The sequence below is a fragment of the Lissotriton helveticus genome, chromosome 1_1 (genome assembly GCF_964261635.1).
Source record: "Lissotriton helveticus chromosome 1_1, aLisHel1.1, whole genome shotgun sequence".
In the NCBI taxonomy this organism is placed as follows: domain Eukaryota; kingdom Metazoa; phylum Chordata; class Amphibia; order Caudata; family Salamandridae; genus Lissotriton; species Lissotriton helveticus.
Window position 1 is genome coordinate 775,104,319 of NC_136057.1, and position 19,041 is coordinate 775,123,359.

At 43.4% G+C, this 19,041-nt stretch overlaps 1 protein-coding gene across 8 annotated transcripts in view; it reads right to left on the bottom strand.

The window, feature by feature from the left end:
* ST7 (suppression of tumorigenicity 7) overlaps positions 1–19,041 on the bottom strand; it is a 606,638-nt gene that overhangs the window by 193,347 nt on the left and 394,250 nt on the right. For all 8 annotated transcript variants that reach the window (XM_078674347.1, XM_078674344.1, XM_078674346.1 and 5 more), the window contains 3 exons: positions 14,615–14,730; positions 4,068–4,143; positions 3,226–3,380 (listed from right to left, as the gene is read on the bottom strand). In XM_078674347.1, the coding sequence (XP_078530473.1) occupies positions 3,226–3,380; positions 4,068–4,143; positions 14,615–14,730 (347 nt within the window). The remainder of the gene's footprint in view (positions 1–3,225; positions 3,381–4,067; positions 4,144–14,614; positions 14,731–19,041) is intronic.

A 19,041-nucleotide genomic window follows, 5' to 3' on the forward strand; every position in this document is an offset into this window, starting at 1 on the left:
TTGATCAATTGTAATGGTTAGCATTTAGGTGCAATATTGTAAATATACTTTGTGCAGTGTCACAGCATGTTCTATGATTGTATCTAAAGGTCTTGAAAGATGGTGTTTCAGCAATGTCATTCCTGTCTGGGACCGGGTCCGGTCGGAAATGAAAACATGGTCCCGTATGCCCCTGAATCTCTATGGCCGCTCGGCCATTTTCAAGATGGTGGTCCTCCCACGCTTACTTTATCAACTACAGAACCACACCTACCCTATATCGCCACAGTGGTTTCGCCAGGTCAATTCGGCGCTGGGCCAGTTCCTCTGGGCTGGGGGTGCGGTGAGAGTGGCACTCCGTACCTGTTTCCTCTCCACATATTGCGGCGGCTTGGCGACTTCGGATGTCCTGTCCTATTATCAGGCGTCCCACTTGCTGGTATTAAATGAGTGGTGGTATGGGGATCGGGGGGATCCAGCTTATGCCCTGGAAAGGTATCTGATGGAACCGGACACCCTACATACAATATTGTACTCAGATGGGAAGAGGAAGAGGCTCCCGGTGGTCACGCAGGTGGTCTTCCAGATCTGGCAACAGGCGCTTCACCGCATGGGATGGTGGAACAGACTGACCGCGGAGACTCCATTGTGGCAGAACGGTCGCTTACCGGCTCTGGCATCTTTACAGGGGTTCCGCGGCTGGGACGCAATAGGGATCTCGGCGTTGGGCCACGTAATGAAAGGCACGACCCTAAAATCATTCCAAGAGCTGAGAGACGAGTATAGTATGCCCCAGACCCAGCTCTTTAAATATGTGCAGTTCCGACATGCCATATCTCCTGCCCTGGAGGGACTAGACTCCTTGCCTGAATTCAGCCCTCTGGAAGCTAAGGTATTCATGGGTGAATTAGAGGATAAGAAAATATCCCGCATCTACCAATCTTTGGTTACACACTGCTCCTCCTCCCTTGATAAGCTGCGGACCACATGGGAGGGTGATGTGGGAGTGATAGAGGAGGATTGGAGGGAGGCGCTTGCAGCTCCTAGAGGTGCGGCTGTTGCCGTACGATTACGATTCATCCAATTTAAATATCTGCATAGAGCTTACTATACTAGAGAGAGGCTGTGGCGAGCGGGTTTGATTGCGTCCCCTGAATGTCTGAGATGTGGTCGGGAGGTGGGCACCTTCCTACATACAGTATGATCCTGTGGAGCACTGAGGAGATTCTGGACAGGTGTGTGGGACTTCTTAGCAGAAGTATTGGGTTGGGAGCTCCCCCGTACACCGCAGCTGGGCCTTCTCCATGTGATGGAACAAGTGGGTGGCAACATTTATAAACGACAGTTACTGCTCTTTGGCCTTACCGTGGCCAAGAGGGATGTGGCCCGCGCTTGGAAGGACCCTAGGGCCCCCCCGGTGGGAGTGTGGAAAAAGGGATTAATTACTGTATGGGGCTGGAGCGTCCAGTGTTTGAGGCCCGAGGTTGCCCCAGGAAGCACTACAAAATATGGAAGAGATGGGCGGAGTACATGGGATTGTGGCTGGAGCCGCCACCACAGCGTGATGTGGATGCAGGACAGATGCTTTAAGAACCTGGGTGAGGGAGAGTATGCATTACCTGTTTCATAACTATTTTCTTTCTTGGACCTGTAAGGACATCGTGCAAGGGGCTAGGGTGGGATCCGGGAGGGGGTAGTTACTACGGGGCAGGGGGATGGGAGAGTTGTAGCGATTATGCTTAATTGAACAACTGTATTGATTGCTATTCGGTGCATTTAGATTTTATGCTCACAGCCCCTCCGGTGTTCGGAGTACTGTGGTTTATTTGCAATCTCTCTGAAGAAAACAATAAAAATGTTGTTCTGAAAAAAAAAGCATGCTCCTTGGTGCCTCTATACTTAAGACCCAATATGTCACGTAACTGTCCTCCGGACCGCATGAAAAGTTCTAAGCCACACAGGTATACATGTATAAGACTGTACATTAGCCTTGACCTGCAAGGACCAATAGGATTTCTGCACATGTGTAAGCAGCACTTGCCTGGTCCAAGGGTAGTTAATAAATACTAAGGGAAACTTGTTCACTGTTGTGTGCTGAACTATACTATTGGACACAGACTCTTACAAATTTTGTAGATCCATTCTGGGGCTGTCTGTTGATGTCTGTAAGAGGCGGACGATTGATACACCGATACTGATATCCATCATACTGGGTGGTGCAGAGTTAGGCACGTAGTAACCTGAAAGTCTGGGCTGGTGCAAAGGGGTTTCTCCATTAAGCTAATTTATGATGCTTATCATGAATTAGTCTGATGGTACAGCAGAAGTGATAATGTCACATTTATTCCTTCTAATTGGACGCAGTAGATAGAATAATTTAAAATAATAAAATCTCAACACAGTACAAGTTGATGCTTATTAATAGCAAACCTCTATGTACGCATAATGAATTAAGTAAAATAATGGAAAAAAATATGGGATAAAAACTAAACAACACAGAGGATGCAGAAAGGGAACAACGTGAAGTAAAAATTGCATGAGTAGCAGAAGAATAGAAGAATTTTGACTAACGTTGCATAGCACCAGCAATGTTTTAGCAACTTTAGAGCACTTTGAGATGCTCTGTAGAGGAGGAAACAGAAGCGAAGGAAGGAAGGGAATGCAAATCAAGACAGGAATAGCAGGATAGAAAAAAAGAAGGATAATACTCTTCACATGATCAGATGGTTGAAGGTAGTGTTCATGTAATGCCTTCTCTCAATCCATAAGAGGGCGTATAACCACTGAAACAAGATTGTCTGCTCTATTTCTCATTTACAACCAGTCACTTCTTACAACATCTTTTTTTTTCTTTTTACAGAGTTTTGTATAGCGCGAACTTGACCCGAATCGGGTATCAGAGCACTTTACATAGCACCAGTTGCATTACACAAGGACACAATATTTACTAAGGTAATTGTAGAGAAGAGAATATTTTTCTCTTTATAAAGAAAAAAAGCACAAACTTGATAATTGTTCAAACATTGGCAGTGTGGGTCATCTCGTTAACTCATGATGACTCTCCCCCTTCATCACCACAGCTGTGCGCATGTTACTAGCCCAACAAACAATTTAAGAAACGGCGTGTTCCTATCAGAGCAGAAACACATTTATAGGGACGTTTCTCTAAGAATAAAATGAAATAATGAACAGGATCTTCATTCTACAGCTTAGAGGAAAGATGAATGAATGTGGGTGGAGTCTTACTGTGCTGGGCTTCATACTGCGCTCCGTGATGCTGCAGCTGCTGGCTTCGCCTGTAGCATCCCTCGCCTGCCTTCAGCGCCTGCTTAAACAGCTTTTCTGCTTCAATGATAGTTGTTGCTTCTTCTTCTGCTAACAAAATGTATGCAGTGGCACAGCTGTCAACACAAAACAAGCACAGTTAAGAACAGCAGGAAGCAAAGATGAAAAAGTTGGTTCTTGAGCAGGCCTGAGGGCAGCAAGGCAGCCTCGGTGGGTTAGAGGTCTTGCAATATGTACAAAACATGATGCTCAGGTGCCCAACAGCATCCCAAGGACCTGGCAGATAGTCAATCCACAAGGAATGTGTAGCTCTCCATTTCAACCTCCACAACAGAATTGTGTAGGCGCCTGAGCAGACATGTAATTGATCATACAGCGGCACAGTGGAAATGATGGGCTTTAATTAAATGGAATGTGAATAAAGATACAGAATTTAACAAACGAATCACAAAGAGCTTGTTTAATGTAATGAAGCCACATATTTAATTGCACATGGCTCATCAATACAAAAAGAACATTCCACTGTTAAAAAGGTCGGCATCTTAAATGTCGAAATTTAGTAAGGACATTGTCATTCTTGTGCTAGTCTTTTTAATACCTTAACTACCCCTACAAGAGTGCATCACCTCATTTAATGTACATTTTGTCAAACAATATGCAACAAAGGTGTCCTTAAAATCCATAGTAAGATGTTGTTAAAAAGTGCAATATGAATATACTTAAGTATATACCTCACAATAATCAAACCGGACTTAAGAATTTAGTAGTGGTGCTAAATAAAGTTCATGGAATTTGTCACTTACTCATTTAACTCTAATGCTTCGTGTGCTGCAGAAATTCTTGCTTGAGGATTTCTTTCTCTCCACGCTTTCTGCATTACTGGTCAAAAAACGGAACAGAGTATCTCAGTCGATCAAGATTACCAATTTACAAAAATTAATCCGTTTAAAATAACGACGTTAAAATTAAAAGAGATGCGAACTATACACCATTTATCTCACTCTTCTGTGAGTGAAAAGTCTGAGTAATGAGCCCAATTTAGCAAAACAACATTAGCGTGAGGCTTCAGTAGAAGTGCCTGTTTACAGCATTAGTAACATACCACTGAAAGGCTACACTTTACAAACAGTCTGCATGTAGTATATAAGTGCACTGTATTTAAGGGCAGTATTTCTGCGAATCCTTATTTATTATTTATTTATTTTGAAAGTTTTATATAGCGCGAACAAGATCTTTGCAGATATCAGAGCGCTTTACAAGTACAAGGGGGTGATAGAGTAGTAATTGAGGTAATTAGGTACAAGGTGCATAGTTACATAGGTAGGTCAAAATACAAGAGGTAGGTCACAGGTGAGGTAGTGTCGGTACAAGGAGCAACGTCAAACAGTTGCGCCAATAGTATAACAGTACAAAAATAAGGAGCATATACTTGTTTAAGCGTGCTTAAAATGCTTTTGGAGATAGCATAAAGGCATAGTTGAGGTAGGTGTGTGCAGGGTGTATAGTCACACAGGTGCATCAGTAGTACAAGAGTAGGGTTAAGGTGGTGTAGGTAGAGTGTGCAAAGTCAAACAGGTGCGTCAACAATATAAAATATACAAAGTGGGAACGTATACAATCAAATAAGTCGATAATACAAGTAAAACAAATAGACCAAGGGGTCAGGCAGGTAGTACAGAGCGGATTCATGAGAAATACAGAATAATAGATCATGTGTATTTAGCCATGAGGATCGCTTTTACTTCTTTCTTAAAATGTTGGTTGGAGGAGATGAGCCTGGTTTCACTAGGGAGTGAGTTCCAGATCCTGGGTGCCATTCCTGAAAAGGAGCGTTTATAGGTTTTTTCCTTCCGAAATCTTCGAGGCTTCAGCAGAAGATTGTTTGTGCTTCTAGTAGTTCTAGAGCCACCAGACATTGCGACCAGTCTTGCGACCAGTCTCTGAGCAGTGCCAGGTTGATGCATCTGGCACACTGCGAACACCTGGAGTGGGCGCAGCACGGATCCTGTGTAAATTCAGAATAGCAATGCAGCCAGGCCAATAAGGCACCCGGCCCTGCACCTTTCATCAAGGTTTGGAGCATGCTTCCAAGAGCAATTTTGGAAAGAATTCAGCTATTTCACACACAATAATGAATAAGACTAATGGAACCTTCTGACAGATGTTGCTCACAAGTTGAAGTGGTTGGGAGAAATCCACCTTCCCTCCTTAGGTTGATGAAATGTGTTCCATTGATTTGATAACATCAAAATAAAATATGTTCTGGCAAAAATTACGTCTGTAATGATTGTAGTAGAAAGGGCCAAGATTATAATTAATTTAGAGCGTGTTTACACTGCTCAGAGTTTGATCAGTTTACTATTCGAGCTCAGATTCAGTGTGGATTCCCATAACTATTTAAGCAAACCTGTCTTTTAGTAGAGATAAATGTTAGAAACGGCCTGTGCTCCAAACCGGATGTTTACTGCAATCACATTTATACTGCAATTACATTCATATAGTGCTTAATACCTCAGAGGAAGTATAGACACATTGTCGGTAGACAGGAGCATGGCAGAATTGATTTTGGAACATGAATGACAGCTTGCTCAGAAGAAAATGTTCTTGACAATGGCTGTCTGTCTCAGTCGGAGAAACAAGCGTTGGTAAAGCCAATAGGTCTCACCTATGACCGCTATTAGCTCTGGCAATGTTTTGTAGCCATGCTGTACGCAGCGTGGATGCTTTGCAGTGTGGCTAAAACTCATTTTAAGAAGCACTATGGTGCAGCCAGGTATAATGTGTATTTTTTTTTAAGTGAACCAGCATTAGATGCATCGTAGTCCTTTTTAAAATTATTATTTTTAGCCGCGCGGCACAGCAGCCACGCTGCTATATAACTTGGCTACAAATAGTTGCCAAACTTTGAAAAGCCTATAATGTACAGCATAAGAAAAAGGCAATGGCAGAGCCAACAGTCCCAAAGGCGAGACCTATTGGTTTTGCCAATGCTGGTAAGGCCTCAGCACAACACCTCTGTGATTCTGAGCAAATCAGTGAATCTCCTGATGCGTAACAACAATAAAAAACATGACATCTGGCAAAACATTCTATCACATAAAGAAAGTAATTGCGCCCATTACCATGTCTTAGTGCAAATACATTTGGAATCAGAGAACATCTGTTGTCACAATAACAGCAGGTAATAGCTGTTGGCATAATTCATAGTAAAAACATAGCTACAAATGGCAAGAACCACATGGAAGAAAAAAAATAAAAGCAGTGCCTCCTTTACAAAGCGATTAGCAGAAGCACTGCAATCAAGCTGAAGAAATCAGTACTTGCTCCTTGCTGGAACTGAAAGAAGAGGAAGTGGAGCCAGCATGTGCTGGCCAAATAGAAGGCAACATATAAGAGTGACAATGAAGCTAACAAATGTTAAGAAATGGGTAGGCTGCGAGCACATGTGAGCACATGCAAGCGCATGCGCTCGCAGGCGAGACCTAAAAATGGTGCATAGTGACACGCAAAACACATTTGGACGATTCAAAATTAGGTATATAAAATACTGTTGTCCATTTAAACATCATTGCAGTGCACCAAATGTACAAATCTTAACAAAATGAGTAAACCCCTATACGGTTGTTGATTGAATACACCTTCACTTTGGAAAAGAATCCTTGGTAGTGCGATACAATGAACAAAATGTGGATGTTTAACGTCCTTTATTGTTCTGGACAAGACTACAACTCTTTATCCTACTACTTCCCTTTATCAATCACAAATATTTTCTCTCTTCAATCTACCCAGCCGCAGTTTCAGTGCTATCACTGCTATATCGAGTCATGATTTGACTTGTGAAACAGAGAGATAACTAATTTAACCAAGCCACATTAAAATCAGGAGACCACACTTGTCATAAGACCACAAGTGTAACCTCCCTCAAAAAAGCAGCAAGATTTATAGTGAAAAGTCTTTACAATATTGCAAATGGTCTACATGTGAGACATTTCCCTATAGCCAAGGGTCTCAATTTATTATTTTCTTAAAAATATTTTTTTATAAGATTCTCCCAAGGGATGTTGACCGCACTTTACAGAGACGTGATGCAGGGTAACGTCAGCACACAATCACATTTCTGAAAGAATAATGTCGACAGACTGTGATAGGTATTCCAGACTGTGTATACATTATTTTGCAATTAATAAATAGCACTTACAGCCAAAGAAAGGGAAGGGGCTAATCCAGTGCCATGTTACTACCAAACAGGTATGAGTTGTACAAGGCAGTCGAGGAAAGTTTGTTCCTCTACGGCGAAAGGAAATGAAAAAGGATTTCATGTCATAAGTTTTATAAATAGTGGACAGTAGAGAAAGAGACAACCTATCAATGTAAGAGTCTACATTGCTGGAGAGGAGAAAAGGAAAAGAAGTCGTTTGGGGGCCAGGATTGCAGTACATATTGGGTCAGAAGCAAAAATTCAAACATCTACTTGGGCAAATTGATTCAGGCAAGAGAAAGTCATATGTCCTTTACCCGACAGAGGAGAGGCTCATGACGTGTTAACCTGAGTTAGGGGTATGTGATTTTTCAGACAGATTTTGAAGGTGGTTAAAAAGAAAAGCACTTTCTTATTTCAAATGAGTATTTTAATCCAAATCTACAGAACATTGCTTGAGAAAGAGCCAGATATAGTAGAGGTCTATCATCATTTGGTTTCAAGTTAAGGAAATATTGGTGTTCTCAAGATGCCTTCGATTTGAGCATGATGTAAATGTCTTCTTCCGGATATGTTTCACTTCCTTTTGTTAAAGATGAAAAATGCTAACCTGAATGTACAGCGAGCTTGAAGGACCCTAAACATGATACACTTGAATCCAACTGAATTCACTAAAAGATTCAATCACTACACTAGTTATGAGTGGCTGATTTAGGCCCTAGTGACACTACACGAGGAAATCAGAAGACCATGTCCGCCACAAATGGAACGTTAATGTTATTGTTAATGTTATATGTGCTTGTATAGCGCACGGCTGCCCCAGCAAAGGGGCGTACCGGCGCTTTCTGTATGAGAGCTAGAAAATGACAGAGGTGGGGGAAGCGTGCTGAGAAAATACCGATTTAACCGAAGAGACGTGTTTTAATGGCTCTTCTGAAGGATAGCAGATCATTCAGACCTCGTATCTGGTCCGGGAGGCCGTTCCAGAGTTTTGCGGCCAGGTATCTGAATGAACGGCCGCCCATCCAAGGTAGTTTGATGCGAGGAATGACCGCTAAGTTCTGTCCTTCAGATCGCAAAGCGCGTCGGGGAACGCAAGTTGAAAGGAGTGGGCATTGCATGGGGGGGGAGGCAGTTTTTAACATTTTGAATGCTAGGCAGAACGTTTTAAAATGGATCCTTTTCTCCATTGGGAGCCAGTGGAGTTTTGTGATGACGCTCGCCACTGATGTACGGCGGGGAAGTCCGGTCAGGGCCCTGGCGGCGGCATTCTGGACTCGCTGGAGTCTGGTTTTCTCTGCTACGTTAGCCCCTAGCAGAAGGGAGCTGGCATAGTCCAGCCGCGAGAGGATGGCAGACTGAACTATCAGCTGGCGGGTTTGATGGTCAAAGAACTTTACTACTGGCCTAAGATTTCGTAAAATGCCAAAGCAAGTGGCCGCCACTTTTTTGGTATGGTGGGCGAAGTTTAGGGCAGAGTCTATCCAGACTCACAGATTTTTTACAGTCTTTCGGCTCTGGGGGTTGGCCGAGGATTTCTGGCCACCAGCTGTTTCCCCAGGCAGCTGTCTTTTTTCCCACCAACAGAACTTCAGTTTTTCCTGCATTAAGCTGGAGGTAGTTCGCCGTCATCCAGCTAGTGATGTCGACGAGAGTCTGTTTGAAGTTATGAGCACCGAGACCATTTTCGTCATTCAGTGCCACCACTAGTTGGGTGTCGTCAGCATAGGACACGAGTGACATTCCATGTCTCCTGGCTACTTCTGCCAGAGGTTGAACGTACACATTGAACAGGGTGGGGCTGAGGGCCGACCCCTGGGGCACTCCCTGCTCAATGGGCCATTCTTTTGAGAGAAAAGGGGGGGTGGAAACTCGGAACGCTCTGCCTGATAGGAAGTCCTTGAACCAGTCCAGGGCAGACCCTGATATCCCCGCCTCTTTGAGCCTGAACAACAGGACCTCGTGTGACACCGTATCGAAGGCAGCACTGAGATCTAAAAGGATCAGTGCTGCCGTTCCACCAGCGTCTAAGATGGTCCGAAGGTGTTCTGTCACACTGAGGAGTGCTGTCTCGGTGCTATTGCCAGCCCGGAATCCATGTTGCGACCTGCCCAAGATGGAATTGGACGTCAGAAACTTGGTCAAGATGGTATTTACATGGGATTCTGCTACTTTGGCTGGCCATGGGAGGAGAGATATCGGTCTGAAATTTTCAGGCAGGGTCGGGTCCAGACTGGGCTTTTTTATTATGGGTGAGACCTAGGCTTGCTTCCATCTAGTGGGGATGATGGCTGTCGAGAAGGGCAGGTTTATAATGTGTCTGAGGGGGCAGAGGACTGTCCAATCTGCCTCTCTAAAAGTTTCAGGTTTAAGGGGATCTGCAGGTGAGCCAGATTTGATTTTATTGGAGATATTGAGGAAGTCTTCTTGACTGAGTGCCGGGATGCTAGGTAGATTGGGTTTATTTGGGTCAGTAGAGGGCGTGAGGTGGGGGGAGGCGGGGAAGGCACTATAGATTTTCTGGATTTTCTCCATGAAGAATGATGCCATGCTGTCACACAGAGTAGATGAGGTGTTAGGGTTATCCACTGTTTTTTTGGCGCGGAGTTCTTTGAGAATTCTAAAGATAGTTTTAGAAGCATTCTGGCTGTTTTTAATCTCAGCTGCATAGTGTGCTGCTCTAGTTCTACATATGTTACGATGGTATTTTTTTTGTGACTGGACATAACGAATTTTGAGAGCAGGATCGTAATCTTTTCTCCATCTTCTTTCGGCTATTTTACAATCCTTTTTTTGCGCGGAGAGTTCTTTATTGTACCAGGGGCTAGATTCGTGGGAACGCGCCTTGATCTATTTCGCTGGAATCAGGGTGTCAAGGGCTAGGTTGATCCAATCACAGAATTGGTCATACCCTAGGTCGGGGTCATTGCTGGGGTGGGGAGGATTGGTTGTAAGAAGTGCGTGGAAATCTTCCAGGCGGAGCTTCCTCCAGGGTCTTTTCCGGACCTGCTGGACGGGTTTTGTGATTTTGTAACCAATAATTTCGAGCACAAAGACTTCATCGAGCTGAAGTTGGTTTGCATAAGGGGCAGAAGATTGTCTGTTCTCTCTCAAGTTGGGACAAGACTTGAGGAACTGAATAAAAGGCTTCCATTGCTGTGAAGTGAAGGAGAGAAGGAAACCGAAGAATTGTCAAGGTGGTCTTTAGTTCCGGGAGCGCCTGAAAATTAGCCTCACAGTTCAAAGCACAAAAATACTTGAAGAAATCTAGACATAGGAGCTGTGGCAGGATGCAATTCCTCCCTAGTATCTAACCCTGTGATAAGAATCGCAACAATTATTTAGCTGCAGGTCAATCAAAAACGGGAAAGCCATATGTAATCAATTCAATACATATTTCAGTATTAAAAGGAAAGCACACATCACACATGGAATCAGAAACTCAGACACTACCATTTCAGGCATATGCAAGTTTTTCAATTGTACTCAACATTTATAAATATAACTCCTCCAATATTTATCAAAGTCTGCCCACTCCATAATATAAAGCACAAGCTAAAATGCAGAACCCAGCTCAAATGCATTTATTTTATTTATTTATTTATTTAAAGAGTATTTATATAGCGCTGGCTAGACTCGAAGGTATCAGAGCGTTTTATGTTAGGTTCCATAATGTAACAGAAAATGATCACACATTACGTAAAAAAATAAGCAATACATTGAGAGAGGAGAGAAAAAATAGTGGAGGGGGGAAAGGGGAGGTGAGATGAGGGAGGGTGAGGAAAGACGACAGGAGAGACGAAAGTAATTCTGTCTAAAGACCGACTGGGTAGGTGACGTCCAAGGAGGGAATCCACGGCCCGTCTCCACTTTAGCTAAACAAGGTAACTCCACTGGCATCAGTCAAAATAGCTAGGTATCAAGTGGCGAGGGAAAGTTCCCAAATAAACAGGGCGGGACTAAGGGCAAGGACAGGTATGGGCAAAGGTCAGTAGCTGGAAAGATGAGCGGAGCGTGGTGGGGTAGGGGGAAGGGGGAAGGAGGAGATAAGGTCAGGGGAGACGCAGGAGAGTTTGCCCAAAGTCTGACTGGGTAGGTGATTGTCAAGGAGGGAATCCAAAGTCCATCTCCCCTTTAGCTCGCAAGGTAGCTCCACTGGGCATCAGTCAAAATGGCTAGGTTTCAGCTGCAGAGGAAGGTTCTCATAGTGAAGGTCCTGGCGGGGGGTGGGAAACAGGGTCGGTGAGGGCTGGTCGATGTCCAGATGATGATCAATGATTATAGACCAGGGGAGGAAAGAGAATCATGGAGGGTCTCACTGAGGCGGCCATCTAGAAGTCAGGCAAGGGGGACAAGTCCTTGAAAGGCCATCTTTCAATCAGGTCTGAAACGCAGGGGCAGAGACATTTGAGCCACTTGTTAATGTAAAGATCGTCGTGGTGACAAAAACAGCCCCTCAATGAAACACTCCTCCTAATCTGCGTGTAGAGGCTCAGCAACGATAGTCCAAAACGCCTAGGTATCATTCGCGCAGCACCCCAGGAGAAGACAAGACACTCTTCACAGTCCCCACCTAGCCGCCATTCTAGGGTCAGGCACCACCCACGAGGAGATCGCTGTGGAGATGAAAAACAGCCTCACAATGAAGCGCTCCTCATAACCAACTGGCAGCATCCGGGCAACTGACAAAATCGCCCAGACTCCAATGTGCAGCACCACAGGAGACGGCAAGCTGCTCTCCGCAATTCTCACTCAACACGGCAAATGACGTGGCAGCACGCCCCCTCTTACCAGCACCGAGGGAGCTCCCACCTCTGTTGGTCTCGGTGTTCACTCCAGGTTCCCTGCTCGTCTCGCTGCAGGATCATCCTGTTATCAGCCAGCATTCCGGTTGCAAAAACGCCGCTCTAGGCTTGGAAACAGCGCACCGGGATGTCCGCTCGGGAATTTGAGGGGAAGGTTCAACATGGAGCATCAGCTCCGAGCGGTCATGATGGCCTGGCTCCCATGATGGGAAGAATCCTGACAATATGCTATGTGTAGTTGGAAGGGCGGAGCAACCAAGTCAGAAGATGCAGTTTGTGGGAACAGTGCGGGTGGTTCTGCTGCTCTCACCCCAATCACTTCGCTTGCTCAGTGCAGCTACTTATCTGGAAGAGCCTCGCAACACAACACAAGGACAGATTGCTTGCAGGATATTCATGGTGTAAAGGCAACTAGGCATGAAGAATATGTTTAAGTTCTATTGCTTGTACATTTGTGTGCTGCATTCCTGCTAGCTTGTAGCAATTAAATGGCAGGTTATTTTGCTATTCGACGGTCACTCAACAAGATTATAGCCTTGCCTTCAGAAGAAGCAGCTTGTAGTAATGGCAGAAGACACATGCATTTCACAGTAAAAAGTTCAGTTGTGGGAAATATATTGTTTGAGTCAGTTGGAAAGTGATTTGTCCACATGTTTGAAGAAAGGCATGATTATGCAGTCAAAGCTGAGCATCACCAGGCCTGGCATTACTGATTTGACAACACCTGAAGGCCTTCAAGGAAATCTAGCTTTTTTTAACTTTAATTTGGAACTGGTCTTCAGCAGGCTAGACATGCATGTGGGAAGGATGCATTAGCAGACAGTGATCCTCCAGTATATAAATGATTAAAGCAGGAAGATGGCCCTCCTAATGCTCCTGAAGTGGTTATTTGCTACTGTTATTTGCTACTTGCAACAGCATGAAGTGTCTTTTTCCTATTCCCCTCCCTGTGCCATTAGTGGATTGCAAGCAAAAAAGACATAGTTCAAAAGGAACTATAACAGGAGAAAGAAACTAGACTCCTTAACTTTACATTCATCCTCCCCCAACCTCTTTAGTGAGGAGCAAGACTTAATTCCTCTCCTCAGTGAAGCAGGTCCACCATACCTGTATTATCTAGTATTTGCTATACGCTGCTCTTCAGGCATCTGCAGCAATTGATCAAAAATTGACTCTTACACTCTACTCTTTAGGTAATCCAGCATGCTGCTCTTCCTGTCCCAACAGCAGTGAACCAAGGAAGCGATTCCATGTAGCTCTTTCAAATCACCCCCCTTATACTGCATGGTTGGGCGTGGGGGAAATACCTCCAAAGGAAATGACCTAAGCCAATGGCAAGCATTGTCCAAGCCTAGCCTCATAAAAAAAGCATATTTAAAGGCATGCTGGCGCTTGCGGGTATTTGTGACAGTCCACTTAGTGAGCAGGATTCACAGTTAACTAAGGCGTACGGGATTGGATCTTGAAAGTGGTGTGCACCTCAGCCTATAGAAGAGGAAGGGGTTTATAGAGGTACTAGTTACTTATCGCCCTCCATTACATTAAAGGGACCATCCACTGAATGTCAAAATAGATCTCAAAACCTCAGCTGACATCAGCAATCATACATTCTAGAACGACGTTTGTTGATTGTTACACATGCAGGACTGAGCACTGAATTCTCTGCACTGATTGGCCCCTCTAAGGCTAACATGCCTTTAATCTAAGGCTACTACTAATAAGTGTACACAATTAGCCCCAGTTATTGTTTGAAATTCTATATTGGGAAATGGGCTTCTTAGAAGCATGCCAAGAGTGACAAAGTCACTATATGAAATGACAGGTGTACTTAGAATGGTGAGGACTAAATTAAACTGCCTAACTCAGACATTTACAGTTGTAAAATAAGGTTATATTACTGTGCAGCGATAATTACATTTACTCACAGGTGCAATCTGTATTTTATCACTTGGTTGCCCTAAATAAAATTTTATTTTGGGCGCACACTGTGAATATGGAAAATCATGAAGACAAAAACATATTGCAATAAACTGTTAGTACATAAGAGTCATACATAGAGGAAGGTCAATTTTTAGGACAAAGATACTTATTGCACGTAAAACATCTTTGAGAATACGAAGGTGCTGCAGTTGGTCTTGGGATCCAAGAGTAAACCATTCTCAGTCCAGTTCCTTCACTGGACAAATCGGTTATATCCACGGACAATGAACCTTTTCCCACTTTCTTAATTAAGAGAACTGAGGAATTGGCGTGGACCCAAGAATAAAGCTACTGTACAGAACTGGACGTCAACCTTTAGTCTATCACTACCATCTATTGGGCAATCATACAAACAGCAGGCTCTTACTTGCATCGGAAGGCCGCAAATGATCTGTATCACAGGTGAAGAAAGTTTGATGATCCTGTGCAGAAAGATTCATATCATAGTACGTTAACGGTTCTCTTCCAGTTACCCACGTGTACCTAGAAGGCAGCAAAACAAACTCATAATATACATTTGCATGCATCAGCATTAACATATACATTGACAGTAAAACGACTGATTAACCGCAGAGTCCCTTTACTATTGATTTACATAAGAGCAAATTCAAGTCAAAAGTCTCAAAATATGAACTGTACACATATTCTGTATTATTACTGCCATTTCTTTTCCAGCATATTGATACAGTCACTAACAGAAACTTTTAGTTTTCCCTACTATTTACAATGTGATGTGCATGAAAAGTGAAATAAAGAAAGCACAGATCAATATGCAAATTATGTCACATTGCTGAATCCCGAACCAGTTTCAATTTTGGAGGGATTTCCAGATGGCAACCCACTGTTGATCTGACCCTATTCTACATGATTAGTTCAAAGGACAACCTTGGCAGACTAGTTAATTTAGGAAAATTTAATAAAATTGACTAGGGACTCGTTCTAGATTACCACAACAAGCCTAGTTGAAGATGTATATACCACGTTCTCTGCCTGTATCACTCAAATCCACAATTTATGTGCTTTGGTAAGAGACTGTTAATTCCAAGCTCCCAGACTCTCATAATTTGTACCATAAAAGGAGAACACCTTTTGTGATCTGGCACTACAGTAGGATACTATGGTATGTTAGGAGCCGATTCAAGTGTTTACAAGTATGGGATGTAGTACTACAGGAGTATTCTTTTACGTACTCTTACATGCCTTTGTTAATCAGTCCCGAAATGTCCAAAGCTCTATTACTAAAACTGCAAAAAAAGGCACCGTCCTTCCTAATTGTAGTACCTGTATAGTACTACTCCTTGAGTATTTCCATTTTAGATGTTTTGGGGACACGTCACAAAGGCATGTAACAGTAAGAAAAAGAGTACCAAATGAGTACTACTCTATATATCCCAAAATGCATTTCTAAATAGGCCCATGGGATTACAAGAAGTTGTCCCAGGGGAAGCAAACACTGGCCATTCATCCCAAGTATATTACACTCCACATTTTCTCCAGTTCACTTGGAGGCGTAAAGGGTTCTTAAAATACCTTTACCATTATATATACAGGGTTTCCCATCCATTATCCTCATCTTCATGCACAAACTACAAGGTCCGGGATTTAGAGGCACCGCGAGGACTGCAGCAGTTTAACCAGTGCTAAATACGTGTCAAACATAACCGGTTCTTTTTGCCTTAACATCCTACATGGCAGACTAAGATGCCTCCAGGAGATTGACTCCTTAGGTATCAATGGTTACCATATCCTTTCAGCCTTTATTCAATAGGTGGCTTCTTGGGTCCTTTTCAAGTGGACTCCTGTTGGGTGGGCATACATTTGGCATACTGTATCACTTCTAGGACCAAGAATTGTCACAATAAGATTTTGTGTTAGTAGTACATCAAGGCCACTGGTAGCCACAGATGCTCCTAAACGTTTGAGTGGTTCACCTGTGACTGCTCAAATGTACTCCCAGGTACTACCGATGCAAAACCTTCCCTACACAGTATTCCAGAGTCAAGAACATGGAAAGTCAGAAAAGTCTATGACTGAAATTCATCATCCCACACACTATTAAAGTTTTAATTGCCAATCCAATTTATATTCAAGGCCAGAAAGGATCACCCCTTCATAATGTGTAAAAGGTCTTCTTACCTTAACTGGTCACGAACTGACCAACCAAACCGACACTATCCACATGAATATTCTTGAACTGACGCAGAGGCCTTGAAGAAACCAAAATAACCTTCTGTTGTGTCAAGAATATGGATACACAAGTAAGGTTCAAAGACACTTCAAGCAGCCCAAAACGTAATCTGGCTTAAACCCATCAGTGTCCTTCCAGAAGTGAAATAAGCCAATGGATCTATTCTCACCATTAGTATGTTCCAAATTTAACCAGCAAACCAGAACTTCCCTGCATATGTTCCAGCTTAATGCAGATATACCTAGGTAGATGGGCAGCTAAATGCTGTTCCTATGATCTTATATGGTTTTGAAGTGAATGCCACCAAAGGTCAGCACATTTTAATTTGATAGAAAGAAAATATTTGAATAGAGGTTTGTCTCCTATAAAACTAATGATTCAAATGTTGAGGGTTCAGTCAGTGCTGCACTCTAAGAATAAAGTCAGAGATACTCATTTGAAAAATGTTAACTAAAATAACCCGACTCAGATTCTTTCTCCAGCATTTACTGGAACATTTTAACATTACAACACACTTTCTGGAGTAAAAATATAATTAGGATAACCAAAAGTCCAATTTTTGAGGATTAACGTATTAGATCTGAAGTCTGGCTTTGGTCTCAATTAATTTCCAAAACCTTGACATGTCATAGTATCACATGACTAGCCTGCCTAACCAAGAGAAAAATGTTTACTCCTGAGTGTATATTATTTGAGACACAAAGTGTGAATATCCAGCAGGACTATGTTTGTGAAATTTAAACCGCGAACATTTTCTTCAATCAGGTCCGTTATCCACTGCAACAGAAGTGTTTAAAGCCGTTGCTTTATAAATACACATTATTTCCATACAGAGTGTCTTATAACTTTTAATTTGCGTTAATAGACATGAATAATTTAAGCTTGGACATTATTTTAAATGCTGCCTTGATAAGAATACAACAATGCACTTTTAGGATGACATAGTCGATGTTAACTTCATGCTGTTCTGAAACTTTTCATAAAAGAAGTGGCATAACGCATAATGATGTCTGTGCAGAATGTGAAGAGGGGCCACTAACTCTCCCATATCTCACAGATATCCAGTGACATTGGGCTCAGTGGGGTCTCTACAGAGAGCGGGGTGGAGGGCTGAAAGTTTGGAGGACCCCCTGTGCCACAGGGGCTTGTGTTTTGTCATTGGCAAAAGCTGTGTACCTTCCCATTACCACCTCTTTCCAGGGTAAGCCATCTATTTTATTTATTTGTTTGCAGTTTTATACAGTGCAAACTTGACCCGATGGCATTGGAGTGCTTTACATGAGCAGCAGTTACATTACACAAGGACATTCCATTTTTTGATAGTTAAGGGGAGATTACGTGATTTGCCCAGAATCACAGGATGTTGAGCCAACGTTAAGACCCGAATCTGTTTCCCTAGTTCCAAAGTCGCCAGCTCTGGCTGTAGCACCACATTCTCATAAAAGATTACATCTCCAACCGGGGTACATAAATTCTGATCATACCCAAAGTCCCCATCTTTCAGGAGTATGTGTATTCCTGCCATCAGTCGGAGGCACGTCTTATCCGTCTATACATCTGTAGCATCACTATGCATCCATCAGCAAAAGGGTCATAGAGACAAATTGAATGTGCTGCTCTCATCGCTCATGTACTCCACTCATTTGCAAAGTCTCGTCACCATGTTCTCATTGTCACCATCACTAACAAAAAATTCCTTGCCAGAGGTTAGGCTTTGATCAATAAGATATAATATACACATCACTATCAAGTCTAAGCGTCGCTCAAGGAATGCATATTCCCGGACTAAAGCCACTATGACTGTCTTTGGACAATTTCTCTATTGACACCACTGCCCCACAGTCTGTAGCGGTCTCGGTGTATCTCTTTCTCTGCAGGTCTGAGACTGTGTTACTCAAAGACCGTCTAGCTCTCATCTCTGGGTGCATCAGCGATTGTCTGCGCTAGTGCATTGTTTCACTCTCGGAGTTTGGAGTCATTCCCTCTGCCCGTCCAAGAGTCCTTTTTGCCAGCCGGAGATGGTCTGACTGTGTTTTATCTGAATGGTTGCATCTGGGTAATGTATAGGAAAGACGTCTTTTTCTCTGTCCATCCCTGGTGTCAGTCACTGCATAGGCCTGCCTCAAGCAGAGTCACTTCTATGCATGGACGACAAGCCAGTACGCTTGAGCGCTCTTCTCCTGCTTATAGGCCCCATTCACGAACCCACTAAATGAGGCTCTAGCTACATCGCTGCATTAAAAGGGTTGGAGGGGCAGGCGCCACACCTCTTGTGGAAGAGGTGTGGCGCCGCGGCCAGGGCGACTGACTCCGGAATCTGGTGATCACGGTTCGATCCCCGGCACCGGCGGCAGATTAGCCCAGCACCATGTGACTCTGGGCAATAGCTCGCTTAATCTTCCCGACGGCCCCCAGCGCCTAGAGACCCTAACGGGTGATTGTGCGCTTTACAAATGTGGATATTATTATTATTATTATTATTATATTATTACTTCACCTAGGACGCCAAAATGCCTTGAAATGGCCCTGGTCCGTGTTGTTTCTCACTCCCTCTCTCGCTGTCTCTGGTGATCCCCTCTCTCTGTATCTTTCTCGCTCTGTCAGCA